Source organism: Amphiprion ocellaris, chromosome 18 (genome assembly GCF_022539595.1).
Source record: "Amphiprion ocellaris isolate individual 3 ecotype Okinawa chromosome 18, ASM2253959v1, whole genome shotgun sequence".
Lineage (NCBI taxonomy): Eukaryota > Metazoa > Chordata > Actinopteri > Pomacentridae > Amphiprion > Amphiprion ocellaris.
The window spans coordinates 9,539,950-9,564,345 of record NC_072783.1 but is presented as its reverse complement, the minus strand read 5'-3'; the positions used below and the strand labels follow the sequence as shown (position 1 = coordinate 9,564,345).

The following is a 24,396-nucleotide window of genomic DNA, read 5'->3' as shown; positions in this document are numbered from 1 at the left end:
TGAATGAGTTACAAGAAAGAGACTAGTGAGGGAGGCCACCAAGACACCTATGGGTCTTCTGAAGAAGTTACAAGAAAGAAACTAGTGAGGGAGGCCACCAAGACACCTATGACTCCTCTGAATGAGTTACAAGAAAGAGACTAGTGAGGGAGGCCACCAAGACACCTATGGGTCTTCTGAAGAAGTTACAAGAAAGAAACTAGTGAGGGAGGTCACCAAGACACCTATGACTCCTCCAGTCATGCCTGGTGGCTATAAGATTGTTTCATTGCTGTAGCGTCGCCAAAACATTGGAATGGACTTTTTCTTTAAATCCCGTGTTCTTCATATAATATTTTAAGAAAAATCTCAAGACGTTCATGTTTAAACTCACTTTTGGATGCTCTTAGTGGTTCTAATACTTCAGTAGTCTATATTTATTTGGTTTTATGTAATAATTTCCTCAGGTTTATCCAGAAGTCTCGGTCTTGGTGGCAGCAGGTAAAGCTGATTGTTCTACATCTCCAAAGCAACATTTTCCAGCTCCTCCTGGTGGATCTTGAGGTGTTCCCAGGCCAGATGAGATATGTGATCCATCTAGTGAGTTCTGGGTCTCCTCCCTGTTGGTCCTGCCTGGAAAACCTGGAAAAGGAAGAGACCTGGAGGCATCTTAATCTGATGTTGAACCACTTCAGCTGGTTCTTTCTGAAGCGAAGATGAGACTCCATCAAGTTTATTTCTAAAGTACCTCATCAAATGTAGACGTTAGTCAAAGTGCTTAACAGGAAATGATTGAGAAAATGAAAAAAAAGAAGTAATACAAATTAAATCAACTAAATAAATCAAAAACAGTTCAGGGTTTCCTCTACATTCATTCTGAATCCTGCCGCCACTCCTTCAAATATCTTTTTTTTTTTTTTTTTTTTTTTAAATCGTCGCAAATACTCCACCGCCGCATGTCTCCACCTTCACAGCAGTCTTGCATTGTGTCGGGTAGTCATGAGTACTAAGGTAAACTACAGATAACTACTTTGCTCAGTATCTACTCTTGTTTTGTGTGTGTGATTGTGTGTGTGTCGGTTAATACGACGTTAATTACTCGCGAGAGCGCAGCCTTGAAAGTGACGTCACGTCAAGCACCCAGGCAGCTGGTCAGAGTCAGAGGAGCGACTTACTGGAGAAAAGTTATTAGCTTAAGATAACTCATAATAGATTTTACAAGTTAAATGGACGTTCGCAAAATACTGTTGTCCAGCTAATGTTACGTAGCATATCGGTAGCTTCAGTTAATTGGGCCCGGTGCCAACTCAGTGTCGCTAATGTGAGTAAACTATTGATGGCATTAAGCTAATATCTACACACCATGTATGAATAACAGCTGACTGCGTTTTCAGATGAGCTTGTTCAAATATATTTTTTTTAATTTTAACATTCAGCCTTTAAAAAGCCATTTTCAACTGGCCATTCAATAAATAGGTTGTACAAGGAAAATCTGCAGTCAAGTGTCATTTGTTTACGTTGCCATGGCTCCCGGGGAGCCTGCCGCCGCTGTGGACTTATCCGTTGGAAATTAAACAAGGAACAATTGATTAAATTGTGGGGGTGTTTTTGAGTCCCATCAGTTCCCGCCACCTGCTACACATTTAGGCTATGCGATTGGGTATCCGTGCATAATGTACACATCCATAACACACGCCTGTGTTCAGTGCAAGGTCATTTTGCTTGTGGGTACATCTACATTGAATGGCCACATTCTGTGTTGCCATGATTTCGGTCACAAATTTATTGGAAATGATACAATGACTGAGCAGCCTTGGCAGAGTACTGCGCTCGCTGAGTGCTTTTCGTTATTCCCTTTTGCTGATATAGTGCTGCAAATTTCCCCACTGTGGGAAAAACATAGGCTTATGTTGAAATAAAAATGTAAAAGAAATGACAAGTTTAATTAAGCTACAGGCAGTTTAGACCACCAATAACCTCAAAGATGTGGAAAAAAAGAAGCATATTTATCGTAGTTTTGATGCAAATTAATGTGCTGCAGCTTCCTTCAGCAGCATCTCTGGTTCTTTTACTCACCTTCACGGCCATGATCAGTCCACTGGGCACGTGCCTCATCTTGTCCACGACTCCATAAGCTCCTCGGCCGAGCTCGCAAATCTGCTCCAGGTCATCGGCCTTTACTTCGAAGTTCTGCTCCAACACAAGAAGAAGACAGAACTGAATTCATCATCTCTGTTTTAAAGCTCCTTCATTTTTCACATCATTCACGAAGGAGAAAAAAACAAAACATTCTCTCTGACTCGTGGCCAACTGGAGCAGAGAAAAGGCAGGAAGCTCTGCCAGTGGAAAATTCCACTTATTTGATGAGTTTAAAATAAATATTTTTACTGCCTGATGGGCAATAAAGAGCATTCCAGCCTCCCCACAATCAGAAGTGTTCAATCCGGCTGTAATGTTCAGCCGGCTGTTCTTTACAGTGAACAGACTCGATATGAAGCCAAACCGAGTGGATCGACCGGAAAAACAGAGCCAGGAGGAAAAACGGCCAAAGTTATGTAAGAGGTGAGAGAAAAAACATGAATGGGACAAAGAAATGCAGAAAGACGGCAGTAAATAGAGAAAAAAATGAGCTGAAATTACCTTTTCTCCGATCGTCACACAAGCTTTAGAATCCAAATCTCTGGGAGGTCTGCAACACACAAACACATTTTATTACATAAAAACCACTGAAAAATGGATTTTACATTTAAAATATCAAAGAAAAAATGCAAATCAACGAAAAAATTAAATTAAATAGCAGAATTAACTAAACAGAATGGATTTATGTTGAATTTATGAGAGTAAAGTCCGTCTTAAACCTTGAAACCAGATAATTCACGATAAAGTTAAAATATGAATGAATGGAAACATTTATTCACTTAAACTGCTCATCCTGGGCTGATGAATATCAGGTGATAAACAAACACAATTACAACAGAGGTATAATAATTAATAACTGATAAGATAATAACAAAAAAATACATAAAATAAAAAAGTAGTCATTAAACTGAGAAAGAATAGAATTATTTTGAAAACAAAATCATAACTTTATAATTACATGCATTTAAATTTATGTCATTTAAATATTCAATTAAAATCTATAATAATGATCAAATTAAATAAATAGAATTATCTAAAAATAACATATGAATACACATGAAACAAGATGCATAAAATATCATTTATAATGTAATAATCACATTCAAACAACATTAAAAATATTTTAAAATATATTAAACTATTTGATATAATAATATGATTTACAGCTAATTATTAATTAAAACTAATAGAATAAGTAAGTAAAAAAGAAAATGAATAAGTGCAGACTAGTTACCCTTCACATTTAAATAAAATTAATTTGACTAAAAACAAACATAAAAATACATACACAAAATAATGAAAATAATCACATTTTAGTATGTTAAAAAAATATAAAACAATATAACAACATAATTTTATAGTTAATAATTAATGAAAAGTAAAATAATAAGTAAGTAAATTAATAAAGTAAATAAATAAGTGTAATAAGACTAGTTGCCCTTTACATTTAAATAAAATTAATTCAATTAAAAACAAACAAAAAATAAATATATACAATAATGAAAAAATACGATTTTATGATTAAAAATAAATACAAAAGTATTTTTAAAAAACATATAAAACAATATGTTTTAACAATATAATTGTATAGTTAATAATTTATTACAACTAATGGAATAAGTAGGTGAATGAATAAAGTAAATATATAAGTGCATATCAGTTACCTTTTATATTTAAATAAAACTACTTAAAGTAAAAAAAACATAAATTACATATATAAAATGATAATATAAAATATAACTATAAATAAATACAAAAACACTAACAACAAAATTTTAAAAAAATAAATAAAAACAATGTATAAATGTAAAAACCTATAAAACAATCTACCTAACTTACCTATGAAGCAACATGATAAAAATAGAATTAAAATAAATAAAAACTACAATAACAATCAATGTTACAAATAATGTAAAACATTTAATTAAAAAAATAAAATGACATAAAACCTTTTTTTAAGAATAACTGAGCTAAAAGTGAACAAAAAATAAGAGAAAAACATATAAATAATTCTGTAGGCAATTTTAACTAATTGAAAATGTGCAAATATCACTAATATGATGAGAAAGACATAAAGAAATAAAAAATTTTTCACATGTATTTGCTGTTAAAGCCTCTTTAAGACAACTGAGTGAGTGAGAGCTCAGAAATGATGATATCTGCAGAACTTTCTCCTCCTGTTTGCTGGATTTTCATCTCACACAGTCAGCATTCTGATTTGGTTTTAAAGCGATCAGATAAAACAGGAACAATGAAGAACTGCAGCAGAATTTAAGGTTGGATGAGATTAATAAAACTCACACTGGTGCAGGAGTTCGCTGCTCAAACACCTCCTGGGGGAGCTTGAGCACCGGCTTCCTCTTACCTGAAAAACATCACTACAGTCAGACCCAAAACAGGATAAATCACAGACAATGCATATAAAAAACATGCAACTTTCTATGTAGACTGTTATTATGTCAATAATAATTATTTATGTTGACGTATTTACTAAATTTGAGTATTTGTGTGTGTATAAGGGCTGCAATTTGTCCTTATTTTTCATTATTCAGTTAATTATCTTCTCAATTAGTGTGTAAAAATGCAATAAAAATACTGATACCAGTGTAAACATCAAGAAAAGAAGCAAATTCTCACTTTTAAGACCCTGGAAGCTTCAAATGTCTGGTGGTTATTAGATCAATAATCAGTTCCCGGTTGATTTTACACCAACATTCATTATATCAATGTATTTCTGAATAATTCATTCACTCATTTTGGTTTGGGATTGACTTCTCTACAAAGTTTTCCATCAGTGTCTCCAACGTCTGGAGCTTAATCAGCCTTTTTCTCTTCCACTCAGCACAAGAAAATGGACGGATGGTTGTTTATTTTGGTTTATAATTTCATTTTACAAGTTTTATCCTGTTATTCTGTCTGATGAAATATACCCACATTCAGTTTAAAACCTCAGATTGTATCAAATTTATAGAGAAAAGCAACAAATCTCCACATTTGAGAAGATGAATATTTGATTTGAGTTGAAGCAGTTATTCAATTTGTCACAGATTATTTGTTGTTAATCCCTAAAACCAGTTAACGTGAGAGTGAAGTAGCATTTAAATGGGACTCAAATTCAACAATACGACTATTTAAAAAAGCAAGAAATATATTGATATTTATACAAAAAGGTGAACTTTTTAATTTGCTACCTTATTTAGAGCTGAATTGACTTATTATCTGACTTGTTTCATCTTCTCAAAAGACTTTCTTATGTTTTTAGGTTAGTAACTGAATATCTTTAAACTTTAGACAGATTTAGACACTATTTCTCAATGTTTCATGGACAAAACATTTGATTTCAGTTGAAGCAATTATTCAATTTGTCACATAATATTTATTGTTAATCCCTAAAACCTGTCACAGTTGGAGTTAAGTAGCATTTAAATGGACTCAAATTCAACACTGAGTAAAGAGTTTTCAACAATATAACAATTTAAACTTTAAAAAAAGCAAGAAATGTATTGATATTTATACACAAAGGAGAACATTTTAATTTTGCTACTATATTTAGAGCTGAAACGGCAAATTATTTGACTTGTTTCATCTTCTTAAAAGTGAATATTTACAGACTTTCTTATTTTTTTATGTTAGTAACTGAATATCTTTAAGCTTTAGACAGATTTAGACACTACTTCTCAATGTTTCATGGACAGTTAAGACAATAATCTGCAGAATAACTGATGTAATTGTTAATTGCAGGCCGAGATCTGGCAGATTTTATGCCTAATGAACTCAATGTTTGTACGGTATTTGATAAGGCACAGCAAAGCCAAGTATTTCCTGAAGATGCTGCAATTAATGTCAATTTTCATTGTTAAATTATCCAAAAATTGTTATTATCACAGTAAAATGATCATCGCATGTTTCCCAAAACGACCATTCACAACTCAAACACACTCAGTCGTTGCTGATATGAAGCAGAGAAAAGCAGAACATTGTCTCACAGTTGAGAAGCTGGAACCACAAACTGCTGTTAAAAAATGATTCATCCAATATCTGCTGTTTAACTGTTGAAACCAGTCTCTCTGCGCAAACTTGTGTAATATTTGATTCTGAGAGCCGACCGATGAGACTAAGCACATAACTACACTGCTAGAGCCATAAAATTCGTTAACTACACAGCTGAAATCACAGGACAGCTAACTACATACCTAAAGCTAAATTTGTAGAAGAAGCTAACAGCATAGCTAAATACAAAGATAGACAGCCAAGAACAGAGTTGAAGTCAATAAGAGACAACTAACTACATATTAAAGTCACAGAAGATGCTAACTACACCGATAAAGTCCTACAAGATGCTAACTACACAGCTAAAGTCCTAGAAGATGCTATGTACACAGCCACAGAAGAAGCTAAGGGTGCCGCGAAAGTCATAGAAAGAGAGAGCTAACTACACAGCTAAAGTTATAGAAGATGCGAACTACACAGCTAAAGTCATAGAAGAAGCTAATAGCAAAGCTAAATACAAAGATAGACAGCCAAGATCACAGCTAAAGTCACAAAGAGACCGGTAACTACATATTAAAGACAAAGAAGATGCTAATTACACCGCTAAAGTCCTACAAGATGCTGAGTACACAGCTAAAGATGTAGTCTGACAGCTAACTACAAAACTAAGGTCAAAGAAGATATTAACTACACAGCTAAAATTATAGGAGAAGCTAATGGTGCTGCTAGAGTCATAGAAATAGAGCGCTAACTCCACAGTTAAAGTTATAGAAGATGCAAACTACACAGCTAAAGTCATAGAAGAAGCTAATAGCAAAGCTAAATACAAAGATAGACAGCCAAGATCACAGCTAAAGTCATAAAGAGACCGGTAACTACATATTAAAGTCAAAGAAAATGCTAATTACACCGCTAAAGTCCTACAAGATGCTAAGTACACAGCTAAAGATGTAGTCTGACAGTTAACTACATAACTAAGGTCAAAGCAGATGGTAATTACACAGCTAAAGTCATAGAAGCTAAGGGTGCAGCGAAAGCCATAGAAAGAGAGAGCTAACTACACAGCTAAAGTTATAGAAGATGCGAACTACACAGCTAAAGTCACAGAAGAGGCTAATAGCAAAGCTAAATACAGAGATAGACAGCCAAGAACACAGCTAAAGTCACAAAGAGACCGGTAACTACATATTAAAGACAAAGAAGATGCTAATTACACCGCTAAAGTCCTACAAGATGCTAAGTACACAGCTAAAGATGTAGTCTGACAGCTAACTACAAAACTAAGATCAAAGAAGATATTAACTACACAGCTAAAGTTATAGGAGAAGCTAATAGTGCTGCTAGAGTCATAGAAATAGAGCGCTAACTCCACAGTTAAAGTTATAGAAGATGCGAACTACACAGCTAAAATCATAGAAGAAGCTAATAGCAAAGCTAAATACAAAGATAGACAGCCAAGATCACAGCTAAAGTCATAAAGAGACCGGTAACTACATATTAAAGTCAAAGAAAATGCTAATTACACCGCTAAAGTCCTACAAGATGCTAAGTACACAGCTAAAGATGTAGTCTGACAGCTAACTACAAAACTAAGGTCAAAGAAGATATTAACTACACAGCTAAAGTTATAGGAGAAGCTAATGGTGCTGCGAGAGCCATAGAAAGAGAGAGCCAACTACACAGGTAAAGTTATAGAAGATGCTTACTACACAGCTAAAGTCAAAGAAAGACCGCTACGTCTGCAGCTAAAGTCACAGAAGATGCTAACTACATAGGTAAAGCCATAGAGCTCCAGCAAGGGAAAGATAGCTGCTGACAACGACAATTCACAACTCAAACATACTCCATTGTTGCTGATATGAAGCAGAGAAAAGCAGAACATTGTCTCACAGTTGAGAAGCTGGAACCACAAACTGCTGCTAAAAAAATGATTCATCCAATATCCAATAGCTGTTTAACTGTTGAAAGCAGCCTCTCTGTGCAAACTTGTGTAATATTCGATTCTGAGAGTCGACCGATGAGACTCCAGAGGACGGTTTCAGAGCAGCAGAGCACCATGAGATGAAGGAATACTTAACTTGTTAACAGAGCTCTGGATGATACATCAGTGGATCAACAGAGGGAACAAGCTGCAGACCTGATTAGATGGAATTTTCGATCCATTTATCGAAACGTCACTCATACTATAGCAACATTTAGAGCTGCGCTGAGCAACTGCATACATGTATCTGAACTGTACAAGATGACAAATCAAAACCCTGATGATCTGATGTAAAATAACTCCAACGCCCTGTAGCCATCACCCCCAGGGTAGAGAAACTACAATTTCATACGCATTACATCAACAGCATCATCATCCATACTCACGGTTGGACGCAGTGATTGACTCCAGATCCTAACTGAATGAAACAGGCGCTTAGAACAACAGGAAGAAGAAGCAGAAGAACAGGAGGAGGTCTGGTGGTCCAAGTGTGCTCGCTCCATGTGGAGGTTCTGCACTGACGCCTCCTTAACCTCAGCGACTGTTTACTGGTCTGCAGGTTAAATCTGGTTCCAGCCTCCTCATACCGGCTGCAGCAGCTCAGCCCAGTTTGCTCAAGGCCGGATTAGCCTCCTGAAGGAACCCGGAGCAAAAATTGGGCCTTTACTGAGCCTTAATACTGCTCCTTACAGGCCAAACAAAGTAGCAATATATGGATTTTCACTATGTAAAAATACTCAGCCATAGAAATGTATCATTTCAGAGGAAACAGATTAATAAGTTGCCTCAACGAGCCAGAATTCAGTGTGTACTAGAAAGTCACTTTCACAGATAATGTCAGAAAGTAATAAACCACACAGTTAAAGTCATAGAGAGACACCAACTACACAACATTAGTGATAAAATGTGCTAAGAGCTCAGATAAAGTCATAGAAAGATGGTCAACTGCAGCTAAACTCAAGTCAGCACTTCACGATACTGCTAAAGTCATAAAATACGCTAGCTACATAGCTGAAATCACAGAAGGAAAGCTAATTACACAACTAAAGTCATTGAAGGAGCGAAAACATAGCTAAAGTCATAGAAGATGCTATGTACATAACTTCAGTCAAACACAATGGTAACTACACAGCTAAAGTCATACAGACAGTTTAAAAACACAGTTAAAGTCACAGACGTCTAACTGCAGCGAAACTCACAAAAGCAGCTAACTACACCGCAAAAGCCAGGAAATGTGCTAACTACACAGCTTAAATCACAGAAAGACAGTTAATTACATACCTAAAGTCATAGAAGATGCGAACTACACAGCTAAAGTAATAGAAGAAGCTAACAGCACAACTAAAGTCATAGAAGATGCTAACTACATAGCTAAAGTCAAGAAGGATGGTAACTAGATCATTTATGTCATAGAGAGACGGCTAACTACACAGCTAAAGTCACACAAAGACAGCTAACTACACAGCTAAAGCCATAGAAAGACAGCTAACTACACAGCTAAAGTACTAGAAGAAGCACAACAGCACAACTAGAGTCATAGAAGAAGCTAATGGCCAGCTAAAGTCACAGAAGATCCTAACTACATAACTAAAATCAAAGAGCACGGTAAACCAGACAGTTTAAGTCACAGAGAAATGGCTAACTGCAGCTAAACTCACAAAAGCAGCTAATAACACAGACGAAACCAGAAAATGTGCTAACTACACAGCTTAAATCACAGAAGGACAGCTAATTACACACCTAACGTCATAGAAGATGCTAACTACACAGCTAAAGTGAACGAGGATGGTGAACAGACAGTTTACGTCATAAAGAGATGGCTAACTACACAGCTAAATTCATGGAAAGACAGCTAACTACTCAGCTAAAGTCACAGAAGATGCTAAATACACAAATAAAGTCACAGAAGATGCTAAATACACAAATAAAGTCATAGAAAATGCTAACTACATAGGTAAAGTCACAGAGCCCCATCAAGGGAAAACTAGCTGCTGATATAGTTTGAGCTAGCCTTAGCTGATGCTAAAACTAACTTTAGCTAGATTTAGATAAAATTTTGCTGTCACTGTGATTTTCTATTTGCAAATGAAAAACATCCATTTTAATAAGGCAACCTAATGATTAAGTTTGATATTCTCCATAATTGAACAAGGCAGCAGCTAAATCAGTTCATAAGGTAGAAGACAAAAGCAGCTAAACCCCTGCTAAAGGTAGCTAGTGCAGCAGATCTCATGAGCTGCCATCTTATTTTTTGGCTCATGTGATTTGGGGGTTAAAACTGGTGCTAATCTCATTTGTAAATGTATTGTTGATGTATTAAGCTTGTGAATATTTACTATTTTTTTGTGGTTTTCTATGATAGTAAACTCAGCATCTTTGAATTTTTGACTGCTAGCTGGATAAAAAAATAAATCTAAATGTTTTCTTAGGTCCTGGGAAACATTACCAGGTCTTTCTAGAGAATCTGTACATTTACACACTGAACAATGAAACAATTATTAATTAAATTAACTGTCAGATGTGTTAATACTGATGATAAATGTTGGTCGTCAGATGTAATAATAGTGACTTGCTTGAGGCGTCTGTATGTTTATTACTTGGACAGAGTTTGATTAACTGTATATTCAACTTCAGTGATGCATTTTTTGTAACGAGTCAATAATCAAATTAAATAAAAGCAGACAAATTGGAATAAATCTGAGTTTATGCAGTAACCATTCATGCAGGTGAGGCGCAGCAGCCGTGCAGATCAGTCGCAGCCTCTTTATTACCCTGCGAGGGGCTGTAAACATGTTCCACGCTCTGAGCAGCTGATGCTTTACAGCAACATTTAAGGTAACCACAAATCCCACCGCCCTCTGATGTCACAGCAGCTATTAAAAGCCAAACTCAAGGTGCGTCTCTTCAAAAGACGAGCAGCGGCGCCACAGGGGAATAACTGGAATTTCTCACACTGCTGTCACGAGAGAAACTGCAAAGATGAGTCGGTACGGACAGATCTGTCGCTTAAAAAGCTTTCCTAAAGGCTGATCACACACACACACACACTCTGGCTGCAGTGTGTCCTGGTTTGTGCAAACAGCGCTGGGTGTGACTGCTGTGCTATGCAGCCCTCCACCGGTGGCCTCTTGCCGCCGGCCTCCTGGTCTCCACTTTCCAAAGCAGCTTTGTTGCACTAAAATGTCAGTTTGAGCCCCTCCTACATGCATTTACACAGACAACAATAGAAACTGGAAACGAGCGCAGTGAGAACAACTCACGCTGGAAAACACTCAGAGGAACAACACCTGCACCGAATCTGCAAAAATCTTCCAATTAGGCCGCTTTAGCTGCTTTTAATGTCAAGCAACAGGCCGGTTTGGCTCGAACATCAATCCTGAGCAGGAATTTTGCAGCTCTGCTAAAATATTAACTGTAAAAAATTCTCAAATGAATCACATTCATGTCGACTAAGTTACGCAGATTTAAAGTTTGTCCTACACATGGTCACAGCTGTGCATTACGTTGTGTTGTGGTCCGCAAGAGCCATGTTTTATAACAAGGATTTGTCATATTAGCAACTAAATTGAATTGAGTTTATATTATAAATATTTATTTTTGGTGATTATTCTACATAAGTAAATAAGGCAGCAGCTAAATCAGCTCATAAAGTACAAGAAAAACCAGCTGAGCTCCTGCTAAACGTAGCTAGCTTAGTGATTTTGCTATTACTGTACTTAAACTACTGTTAAATCTCAACTCATATTAAATTAATAAATTATTATTTTTATTAGTCAAGTGAAGTGTTGACATAAGTAGTCGACTGGATGTAAGGAATTTCTGCTTTGTTCTTTAAAATCACTGTAAATTAAAGTGAAAATAGAAGCTGTGATGGTTATTTTTTCACTATTTTCCATAAAATTAAACATAATAAATTAATGTATAATCATGTCAATAATTCAGTGAAGCCTAAATGTTTTGTAAAACATTTTTGGAATATAAACACTCACTGAGCACTTTTTTAGAAATGGTAAAATCTCTCATATAAATTCTACTGTAAGAAAGCTTCAATATTTTCCATTTTTGTTGTACAACATGAATTTTTGATTTTGCGTTTATATCTGAGGTAGCTAGAGGACTGTTTGTAATGTTTTGTCCAAAAACATGGGACAAATTAAGGGAAAATATGAGTAGTTTTAGACTGCACAAGTGTTTGAAATAAAGTGCTCAGTGAGTGTATTTTAGGAGGAAGCGTATGAGCCATGCTGGTTATGAATTCAGTGTAATATTTCCAAAAATGCCCACAAGGTGGTGCTAACAAACGGTGAGCAGCAGATAAAGTGGGAAAAATAAAACTATTTTGCACACAAATGTTCGTAAATTGTGTTCAGAAATTAATTGCATGTTTAAAAGCAAAAAGCAAAATCCGAAGTACATTTAAACTGTAGTTCTAGATGTGACTAATAAATTCAAACTTCACTAATAAGAGATGAGGTCAGTTTGTTCAGCTTGCTAGCGCTCTGTGTGCTCACAGGACAATAAAAGCAAAGGTGAAATCTGACGGTGATGTTTCAGCAAACAGTCATGATTTATATTAATATCTTAATAAGCTTTCCTTTGTGTTTGTTTTCTTTTCTTACAGTTAATGGTCTGATTTATAAGTCTAATTCCTGTATCTCTGTCAATCACTAAAACCAAACTGAGTTCACCCTATCAACCTGTTTTTTTTTTTTTTTTATAGAAATGGCCAAAACAGCATCACTTATCAAAGCAAGAAACTGAAAAGATGGAAAAATCCTCAGATTTTCAACTTTTTGATGGTCCCTGAACGTGTCATAGGTTATGTGTGGTTCCATCTGGAAAATTAAACAAATCTAGACTTTAAATTTTAATATTTTAGCAAAATCACTTTATTGCTCTGCCAAGGAATGACGGAGTTATGTTACTACCGGCATACGTTTGTCTGTCTCTGTCTGTCTGTCTGTCTGTCTGCAACATTACTCAAAAACGGACTAACGGATTTAGATGAAATTTTCAGGGAAGGTTAGAAATGACACAAGGACCAAATGATTAGATTTTGTGATGCAACTTATAGTCTGAATCCACAGATTTGTTAAAGATTTCTTTATCATTGCGAGATAGGGGCATGGCGTCACTGTAACTATGACAACATGTGATGATCACATGATTGTGATACTACTAAAAATCCACCGCTGCGGACTTATCTGTCGGAAATGATACAAGGAACAATTGATTAAATTGTGGGGGTGTTTCTGAGTCCCATCAGTTCCCGTCGCCTGCTACATATTTAAGTCACGTGATTTGGTATCCGTACATAACGTACACATGCATAACACACGCCTGTGCTCAGCGCAAGGCCATTTTGTTCTCTGGTACATCTATATTAAATGGCTGCATTGTCGGAGTACTGAGCTCTCTGAGTGCTTTTCTTGTTCCATATGTCGCATTTAAAAATTTGCCAAAAAGAAATTGCTTGCAATGACCAGTCGCTCCTCGGCAAAACTGAGAAGCCATAGCTGACTCAGTTGTGATGCAGAGTTTTCAAATGAAAACGGTGTTTCCACAGAGAGACTGAGAGGAAAATCAAACCTACCGGATCAATAAAATAAAAGCAGCATGGCTTAAAAACAGTGAACAGAGGAGCAAGTTGTTGGAGATACATTTAGCATGGTGAAACATCTTTCTAGAAATGCTGAGCAGAGTCAGTTTCGAGTTCTCTCTCTTTCTAGTCATGATTGCTCCGTTTCCACAGAGGTGCAGGACTTTATAATGCAGTGAAAAATGAGCCCACGGTGAGTAAAAACGTGACGGGAACAAAGAAAACACACAGAAACAGCTTCAGGTTCACAGAGTTCACGTCGACCTGCAGAGCTGCACAGACGAGGATGAATCTCTTTCAGGAAACAGCAAAAATTGTATTAATGTGAGGGAGAGAATTCAGTATTTGTGGACAGCTGGATATGAAAACACAGCTGCTAACCTGCATCACGTACTGAAAACTCCAGTTCCTGCTGTCAGAATGACTTGAAACTGAGAGAAAAACAGTGAAAGGTCTCAGATGATTGCAATCCAATTAGCAGCTTCTGTTTAACTAATTGAATGAATTAATTTATGTGTAATTAATGTAAATTATAATTATAAAAAAGTTAATTTGAAATGTGCTTTTCTTCACAAGGCTGCAAAGAGAGAGGCTTTAGAGCAGCACAACCATTAGAAGGAAGAAGCTTTTCTCATCTCACTGGGCAGATCATTAATTAGTCATTTAGTCTATTTAGTGATTTAAGTGTGATAAAAGGAAAGTTAAAAGAGCACATTACGCTCCATTAATGGCTGAGCCCGGACTAATCGGTGCTTGTTGCAGCTGATTTCAGAGGTGAAAACAAAACCTCGGTAGCAGAAGTAACAAGTTCCACATGCAGTGAACGGAAGGACCAGTGCTGTCATTAACCAGACCTGGAAGTCTGTCAGATGATTGACCTCAAACAATGTCGGAACAAGAGGCTCAGTGTGGTTGCAGCGAGGCGGCTGCATCCTTTCTGCTTCTCCACCAGTCCGGCACTGAGAAATGCCTCACAGCTGCAGCCAGATCATGAGACTAGACTTCAGATTTATTCTCCAAACCTCTGCACGCATATTTTCATGCACAACGCAGTAAAAAGGGCTGATCTGAATGCAAAGTGCCACATGTACGACATGTCTGGGATGTAGCGTTTGCAGGAAACATCGCTCAGAACCTGACAAGTGATGACAAGAAGAAAAGAGTGAACAGAGGTGCAGGAACGAAGCCGAGAGGAGGTGGAGGGTCGCAGGGCCGAGGATTATGTAACATCTGAGGCCGGGAGGATGCGTGTGCTCTGCTTTGGATCACAATATGAAGCAACGATAGAAGAAGTGTTCAGATCCTAAATTTACTCCTAAAGGTGTCACACTGACAGACGCTTGGTCGTTGGTGCCAAAACCACTGAAATTCCACAATCCTAGTTAAAATCAATCAAATTGATCTGTTTCAACATCAGCTATTTTTCAAACAAGACTCTGGTACAAACAAACAGACTGAGGTACCGAGGCTAAATGAGCTAGATTAGATGCTACAATAGCCTAAACAAGACAACTTTTGCTGCTATGCAAACCTTGACAGCACAACTTTAGGTATGTTAGCCTAAAAGCAACAACATTAGCAGTTTCTTTAGCCAGAACAATTCAACATTAACCACTTTGCCACCCCGCTTTAACCAAAACAAAAAAACAGTAGAAGCTAATAACCTTCCACAATAGCCTAAACAAAGTAACAGAAACCACTTGACCTAAACAAGACAACATTAGCGATTATATTAACCATACAAAATAACATTAGTGCCTACATAAGCCTAAACAAAATAAAGTTAGCAGCTTTTAGGTGAAATCAAAATAGCAAAAGTTGCTGCTTTAGCCTAAACAAAACATACTAGCAGTATATTTAGCCAAAATAAAAAGTAAACAGTTACTTTAGCCTAAAAAAATTGTAAGAAACCACTTCAACAGAAACAAGACAATGTTAGCAGCTAATATAGCCTAAACATAATAACATTAGATGCTACATTAGCCTAACAACAGAACTTTAGCTTTGTTAGCCTGAACACAAAGCCAGTAGGAGCTTCTTTAGATTGAACAATTCAACGTTAGCCACTAAGCTCCCAACTTCAACCAAAATTAGGTAATATTAGAAGCTGGTGTTGCCTAAACACAACAACATAAGCATTTCTTTAGCCTTAACAAAACAATGTTAGCCACTAACTCCTAACTTTAACCAAAACAAAATAAAACTTAAAGATACTTAGCCTGAACCAGACAACACTGGCTGCATGCAACAACATTCGCAGTTTCTTCAGCTTGAACAATTCAACATTAACCAATGCGCCCCCCGCTTTAACCAAAACAAAAAAACAGTAGAAGCTAATAACCTACCACAATAACCTAAACAAAACAACAAAAGCCACTCCACCTAAACAAGACAACATTAGCTGTTATATTAACCATAACAAGATTTCTCTCTTAATTTAAATCCATCCTGTCATTTTGTGTTTTTTGTTTTTATTATCACAAAGCTTTTTTATATATATATATATATATATATATATATATATATATATATATATATATATATATATAGTACTTTGCACTGTATGGTCTGCACCTTACCTTTCGTTGCACTTGTTGCAATGACAATAAAGTGAATCTGAATCTGAATAATGTTAGCTCCTTCATGAGCCTAAACAAAATAAAGTTAGCAGCACTTTTAACCAAGCCGAAATAGCAAAAGTTACCACTTTAGCCTCAACAAAACACATTTGCAGCTATTTTAACCACAACAAAATGCAAACAGCTACTTTAGCCTACATGAAATACTGTTAGAATTTACTCTAACAGAAACAATATGTATTGAGCAGCTACCTTAGTCTAAACATCATAACATTAGATGCTACATTAGCCTAAACAACATAACTGTAGCTATGTTAGCCTAAACACACCAGCACTAGTAGCTTCTTTAGCCTGAATAATTCAATGTTAGCCACTAAGCTCTCAACTTTAACCAAAACAAAATAACAGTAGAAGCTACTTAGCCTGAACAATACAACAATGGCTGTTATGTTAACCTAAATTAAATAACGTTAGCTCCTACTTTAGCCAAAACAAAATAAAGTTTGCAGCTTTTTCAGCCAAATCAAAATAGCAAAAGTTACTACTTTAGCCTAAACAAAACAAATTAGCAGCAAAAACAAAATGTAAGCAGTTAGTTTAGCCTAAACAAAATAATATTTGAAGGTACTTTAGCCTAAGCAAAGCAATATTAAAACCTACTTTATCCTAAACATGACAATGTTAGCAGGTATGTTAAATCTAAGCAAGACAATGTGAGCTGCGATGATAGCTAACAGGATGTTAGCTGCTACTTTAGCCTAAACAAAAAGGAGCTCGTAACTATTTTGGCCTAAACAAAACAAGATTAGCAGCTACATGAACCTTAAAAAAATAGCATTAGCAGCTGCTTTAGCCTAATCAAAACATCAATATTCACGACTTTACCCTAAAGAAAAAAACGTTAGCAGCAATTTTACACGAAAACAAATAAAATTAACCACAACTTTAGTCCAAACAAGTCATCTGTAGCCGTTGAACAAGGTTGCATAAGTTGCTACTTTAGCTTTAAAAAGCCAACATTAGCTGCTTCGTTAGCCTAGATAGACAACATCAGCAGCTAGTTTAACCAATATAAGATAACTTTAGTACCTCTGTCTAAACAAGACATCTTAAGCAGCTATGTTAGCCTGAATAAGATAACATTACATGCCGTTTTAGCCTCAAAAGCCGTCATTTGCCACTTCTTCAGGCTATAAACACAACTTTAGCAGCTTCTTTAGCCTGTACAAAATAACATTAGCCGCTACTTTAGCCAAGACAAAACAACACAAGCAGCTAATTTCATATAAACAACATTATCTAACACTTCAGCTGAAAAAAGACAACATTAGCAGCTTTTTTAGCAATTTCATTTTCATTTAGTGGACACTTTTATCCAAAGCCTAAACAAAATAATGTTAACAGCTAATTTACCCTAACAAGTTGGCATTAGCAGCTACTTTAGCCTAAACAAAACAAGTTCAGAAAGAGCTGCCAATGGACAAGTCCAGATGTGTGCACAGAATCTGTTCAGTGTCAAAATACAATGTTGTGTGTGCAGCTCTTTATTGAGAAAAGAGTTTGATGAAATGCATTTATTTATGTTTTCAATTATTGAATTTGGTTTTGAGAACTGTGGCATTTCTAGAGTTCAGGTACTGAAACATTCCTTTTTACAACAGCTGCAAGATGGTTGCATAAGAAGTACAATATTTCCATCTAGAAAGGAGAAGAGTAGAAGTATAACCTGCAAGTACTAGTACCTCCAGGCTGCACTTCAATGCACTACTTAAAGTTTTTTTTTCTGTGTAGACGAGGGAACATGGTGAGTAATCTAAAAATATCCCATTTCAGACTTTCTCCAGATTATGTTGCATAACTCAGATGGACAATTCCTTCCTTTATTCTTGCTGAGCTCAGTATCAAACTTGCACACTCCATGGTAGGAAGTGTGGGTTAATTAAAAGCAGCAGTAAATATCATTCCCAGTGATTTGCAGCACATGAGCTCAAGTATGCGGTGAAATGCCAGAGGGAGGCCGCAGGAGATGGAGCCGGGACACTCCTTGTTCCCAGTGAAACCAGCGAGAACAAGGACGCTGAGTGACTGGCTTCGCTCTATCATGTGCAGTTATCTCCCTTCTCAAGAAGTGACAGCTGAGGGAGACAATGCTCGCAGTTTCTGCCACACCCGATGTGAGCACGCAACCAGCCTCGCTGTGCATGCATGGCAGCTCGTTGGCGTGGAAATGGAAAATAATGCTGACAGGAGGCTCTGCGGGGCCGTCGGCGCTGCAGAAACAGTGCATGCAGAAAGCCTCAGTGGCAGATAATGAGCCCACGGTGCCAGCTGCTAACCCACACATGCACTCCGGCTGGAATTCCAACAATCCCAAGAGTTCCTCAATGGAATTCCAGAGAGCCAGAGGAAGACAGATCAATCACAGAGGGAGGGAGGCAGCAAACACTGACACCAGGAAGGACAGGAAAAGACAGCAGCTCAGAGGGAGGGAGGGCGGCTGGTAGCACAGAGGGATTTCAAAATAACTCCGGCCGAGCCCTCGGCTGTTTGCCCTGCTCCGACCGCTCTGGCAGTTTGTGAGATACTCTACACTTCCAAAGATGGCAGCTCCTTTAGGTTACAGCTGTTGGGCGCTCCTTTGGGAGTCATGGCGTCACCGACACACCCGCCTCGACATGAACCGAACTTGTAGAAAGCAAACGGTGTCAGGATGTCGGCGTCAGGTCAACTCAGAGCTCAAACACTGACAAACACCTGACACCAGAAATCAGCTTCACTTGCTCCATTTATGTAAACTGGTTGGTTTGGAGGTGAAGGCGTCTCACCGAGTCAGACCAAAGACGTCTCTGTCATGAGTGTCAACTTTCGTATGAAACTACTGACCTTAAATAAACATATATGCCTGTTACATCAACTAAGAAAAGTTAGCACAACACAACAGCATAAAAAGCTTCTTTAGCCCAAGGTTAGCCACTAAGCTTCTACTTCAAACAAAACTAAATAATGTTAGAAGGTATTTAGCTCAAACCAGTCAACATACCTGTTTTGTTTACCTAAACAAGATAAATTCACCCTAAGCAAAATGAACTTAGCAGCTTCTTTAGCCTGAATAATTCAACATTAACCACTATGCCCCGCTTTAACCAAAACAAAAAATCAGTAGAAGCTAATAACCTTCCACATTAACCTAAACAAAATAACAGAAGCCACTTAACCTAAACAAGACATTAGCTATTATAACCCTACCAAGATAACGTTAGCTCCTACTAGCTACTTTAGCCTAAAAAAATTGTTAGAAGTTACTTCAGCAGAAACAAGACAGTGATAGCAGCTACTTTAGCCTAAGCATAATCACAGATGCTACATTAGCTGAAACAACATAAATTTAGCTATGTTAGCCAAACTCCATCCTCCGCAACATCAAGTCTGTCAGTCCAATTAAATACTATCAATGATTCCGTGGAGAGATCTTTGAAAAATGCAAAACAGCTATCAAACACATTTTATTTCCAACATGACCGACAACATGTCTAAGAAACTAGTTCTGTGACACCATAGCCAAACCCTAAGATCAAGAACAAAACTTTAAATCCTGTTTGCGTTCCACAATTTACCATCATGTAGTTTCATCACACTCCTTTCAGAGGTCAAAATGAGGTCACTTTCTAGTAAAATGGCCAAAAAGAGGTCAAAAACAGCAACACTTCTGCAACAAATCCAACCTGATGGCAATCTGATGAGAACCATGATACACAAGGCTGTTTCAACGTTAATATATGCACCACAGAGAAACAAAACCCAGTGTCTTTTACAGTCATGATGGTCAACAAACAGACCAGAGTCATCGATGCAGCCACAATCGAACGTTCCATTCAGACAGCATGGAAGAATGTGCTCATGCATGCAAACATTGTAAAACATACAGATATTTACAGCTGTGGCAGGTTTTCGACAACATCTGCTCATGTGGATAATGATTTGCTGCTTTAGTCTGTTTAATATCATTTTAAATTGACTATCTTTGAGTTTGGGAGCACGCTGATATAATTCTTTGGTGCAATTTTTCAAAGGTTTTGCACTTTTTAGAAGTTAAATAAAGACATTAATCAGCTACACAGATGTTTAATGAGGTTGGTTTTTAATTTTGCTACCAGAAACAGGATTTATTTTCCTCCTACGCACTTAGAAATGTCCTTATTTTTGAAAGAAAAGCATTTTTTCCAATGAAGATAACATTAAATGAATGATAAATCCAGTCTAGACATTGTTTATGTGGTAAATGACTATTCTAGCTGGAAACAGCTGATTTTTAATGGAATATCTCCATAGAGGTACAGAGGAACATTTCCAGCAACCATCACTCCTGTGTTCTAATGCTACATTGTGTTAGCTAGTGGTGTTGAAAGGCTCATTGATTATTAGAAAACCCTTGTGCAATTATGTTAGCACATGAATAAAAGTGTGAGTTTTCATGGAAAACATGAAATTGTCTGGGTGATCCTAAACTTTTGAACGGTAGTGTATGTAAATACTAAAAGTCACCATTTTCCTGAAATTCTTCATTTTTCCAGCTACTGCTGAGCTGCTAATTGCTGCTGCTGATGGCTTATTTTATTCAACAGCAGCAGATAAAAAGGCTCAGAATCTGCTGACTGCCGGTAATGTCAGCATTAAGAGAACCTTTGGGCTGCTCTCGTGCAATTAGAACAGTTTTACAATTCGAGCCAGAAGAGAAAATAGCTGCGAGTGGATCTACTCTGCTGCATCACCGTCTGATGCGAAATGTCGGAGAGTAACTGAACTATCCGCAGTCGGAGACGCTGACAGGAGGATTTTAGAGGCATGGTTGTATTTTATGGAGTTGATATGGACCAAATTTTAACGCCAAGCTCAAAATTCTGCAGCTCAGATTGAAGAGTTGAGGTGAAAACGTGCATCACCACCTGCAGAATCACTTTATTTACATCCATGCATGCTTTCCATTGCAAGGTTGTGCAACACCTCCCATCCTCACCCTCTTCCTCACCCTCTTCCTCACCCTCTTCCTCACCCTCATCTCAAGCTGCAAAATCTGGAAACCCGCTGCCTTCGTTTTCAGTTCTCTCTAACTAAAGATGGAATAAAGAGGAATTATTTGGTGTCTGGATGCAGCCGATCATCTGAGCGACTCGAAGAACAAATAAATCTGCTGCAGGCCTGAAGGCAGAACGACAACCACTCCAATGAAACGGCAAAATTACAATCTGTGCAGCTGAAAACCTCTTTTAGTGCATCCAGGAGCCAAGATACAGACTCACGATGCATCTGAGAATAGAAGGATGAAGGATGCTGATTGCAGATTTGCACATTTCACTAGTTTTAATTGGACTAAACACTCATTTTCCACTCAAGAATCTGTGTTTGTAATTTCGAGCTGCTGATATAACTGAGATTTTTTCTCATTTTATTTCATCTAACTGACGTTCTGTGCTTCTCTTCAGCCAGGACTCACCTCTCCTGCTTGATTCGACCTCCTTGCTGATTTTTAGCTCAGATGTGACTAATTTCTCACCTTCAGTGATAATTACAGCTGAAATCCTGCTCTTCTGTGAACTCGCTGCTCCCACTGGGTTTTAAATCCACTGTTTTAAAGTCACAGAAACAAACGGAAGCTTCACTGATGTGCAGTTGGAAAGTCAGCTGCAGGAGATTACTGCTGTTTTCTGTTTTCACTCTAAAATTGTGCAGATTTTTATTTTTAATAAAAGGTGTCGAATTCTCCCTCAGCAGCTCCTGTTTGTGATAAAGTGTTCAGATAAATGTCCCTGTGGAAGTGAAGAAAAGCAGAAAATGTGACGATTCTCAGGCAGGTTCTGTGATTTAGAGGCGGTTTATGGATTTCTTTGCAATAATTCTACAAATGACGCCTTTAAAAACCTAGGAATATTTAGCTTAATGAATACATAAAATGACAAATTCTCACATTAGAGAAGCTGGAACTAATATTTAACATAAAAAAGTCCTTACATATACAGTTGAATGAACCATTTAGGTATCATATTAACATGTGACGTTTCAGTTCACGCAGACGTTCCATGAAGCTACAAAAACAACCTTAGAAGTTTTCAAAAACTTTGGAGCTTGACTTTCCAAATGTGAATTTTGTAATAGTTTAAAGTTTTCTAATCCTGTTCTGGATGTACATTCACGATCTGCAAAGTAGCTGGTAGCAAAAGTGGAGAAAAACATACAATTTTTCCCTTGAAACGTGAAAACAAAGTAAAGTAAAATGCAAACCCGAAGCTAAACATAAGGAACTGAAAATCCCAAATGAATCCCATTTAAAACTGAGAAAAGCAACGAATCCAACAAACATTTCAATGTCTTTGCTTTGATAAACGGCTGAAAATCAAACTTCCTTGAGGGGACTATTGGTTAATACTTTACTGAAATACTCTGGAATGTTCCTTCATGCACTAATCACTTGCTCTAAAGTTGACAAATAGAAGTAATTTCACCTCAAAGCTCCATTTTGTTTCCTCTAAAGAGTCAAAAATCGATAATCATCAAACTGAACACGATCAGATTTCTGCACCAAACAATGAATGACGACAGAAACCTACTTCTGCTGTCAGGAAAGTCCCAGAGACTCATTCATGGAGAGAACACAAACACAACATTTCCACTTAAATGCCAAAAATACACTTCAGCAAAATATGAGGAGCCCAAAATAAATCCAGTTTACAGTCAGAAAACAGAAAATCCAACCAACATTTCACCGACTAAAAACTTTAGTCAGTTGACTCTGATTAAAATCATTAAAATGTTGAAGAGTCAGTCTGAAGCTGACAAACGGAAACAAACTCAACTTGGCTGACTACGGAGTCATAAACCCATTCACCAACGATGATCCATTTTCTGCGGCGATAACTGAGACTGAAACCGACTTCTGCTGAGGAAAGTCCCAAAGAGACTCATTCAAGTAGAGGACAGAAATAAATGGTTGCATTATTCATCAGATGATCAGCTGCAGCACAAACACTCAGAGGTACCTGCTGCAACCAAAACACTCACACACAGAGCTGCTGCTGCCATGCAGGGGGGGCAACAGGGTTGCAGGGGGGCAACAGAGGGGTCAAAGCTGCACATCAGGCTGCAGCAGTTTGACTTCCTGCTCCTGAACTCAGCAGCACCTCAGAATCTATTCTTAGATTTCCATCTTGTCTCCCACCATCAGAAATCTGCAGCAACAAACAGAGAAACCTGAAACCTGACAGCTGCCCCCTCCTCCCCCTCCTCCCCCTCCTCCCCCTCCTCCCCCCAGCATGCACCGCAGCATGCAGATCTGCAGCTCCGACCAGCTGCATCAACTCGTGCAGAGTTTATTCTAAAGTGTCCTTGTCCGTCTCGTGACTGTTGCAGCTCACCATCCCTGCGTCAGTGCGCGCGTGCGTGCACGTACGCAGACACGCGCGCACACAGCATCGTCTTACCAGGAACTGTGCAAAGGGGAACATGTTAACCAGGAAATGCAGCCGCTAAGTTGAACGGAGCGGCGCCGTGCTCGAGCTGCAGCGCTGCAGACTGCAGCTCCGCCTGCACGGCTCGGCTCGGCTCGGCTCCGTGTTCTTACCTCCCTTCGCCTGAGACATTTCCCCTCTGCTCTGATGGGGGGGAGGGGAAGCACAAAAGACTTTGCCTTCTTTCTCGCTCCCTCCCTCCATCGGCGCACTGGAGCTTCAGCGGCTCGCTGCTGCAACAAAGATGCAAAACACGAGCCTCGATCTTCATGCACTTGGAGCCTTCGTGCGTCCGAAGCGTGCGTGTCCGTGCACGGAGCGCCGGGACGGATGCACGGCCCCGCAGGCGTCGGGAGAAGCGCTAATTTCTGCAAATGCGCTGCAAAGAATCCTCCGCAGCACTTACATGATGGGCCAAGGCTGGCAGCTGAGAGCTCCTAACTTGGATCACTGAGTCCTGCGAGACAAACGTTCTTCCTGCTCGCAGCGCGGGGGATTGTGGGAAATGAAGTGCAGCAGTTTGTACCTGACAGGAGAGCCGAAGCTGCTTAGAGGAAACATAAAATCCTGAAACTCCCATCAGCTGGTCCCTCACAACAACACTGTTATTCATGACTACAACTTTATGAA

At 38.0% G+C, this 24,396-nt stretch overlaps 1 protein-coding gene across 1 annotated transcript in view; it reads right to left on the bottom strand.

Annotated features, from left to right (window-relative positions):
• The window catches only part of map2k6 (mitogen-activated protein kinase kinase 6), a 50,646-nt gene extending 26,406 nt beyond the window's left edge, over positions 1 to 24,240 (bottom strand). The window contains exons 1-4 of the mRNA XM_055004430.1: positions 23,880 to 24,240; positions 4,420 to 4,483; positions 2,620 to 2,668; positions 2,056 to 2,169 (exon numbers count right to left, since the gene is read on the bottom strand). Of these exons, the coding sequence (XP_054860405.1) occupies positions 2,056 to 2,169; positions 2,620 to 2,668; positions 4,420 to 4,483; positions 23,880 to 23,970 (318 nt within the window). The 5' untranslated portion in view covers positions 23,971 to 24,240. The remainder of the gene's footprint in view (positions 1 to 2,055; positions 2,170 to 2,619; positions 2,669 to 4,419; positions 4,484 to 23,879) is intronic.
• Positions 24,241 to 24,396: the final 156 nt, after the last annotated feature.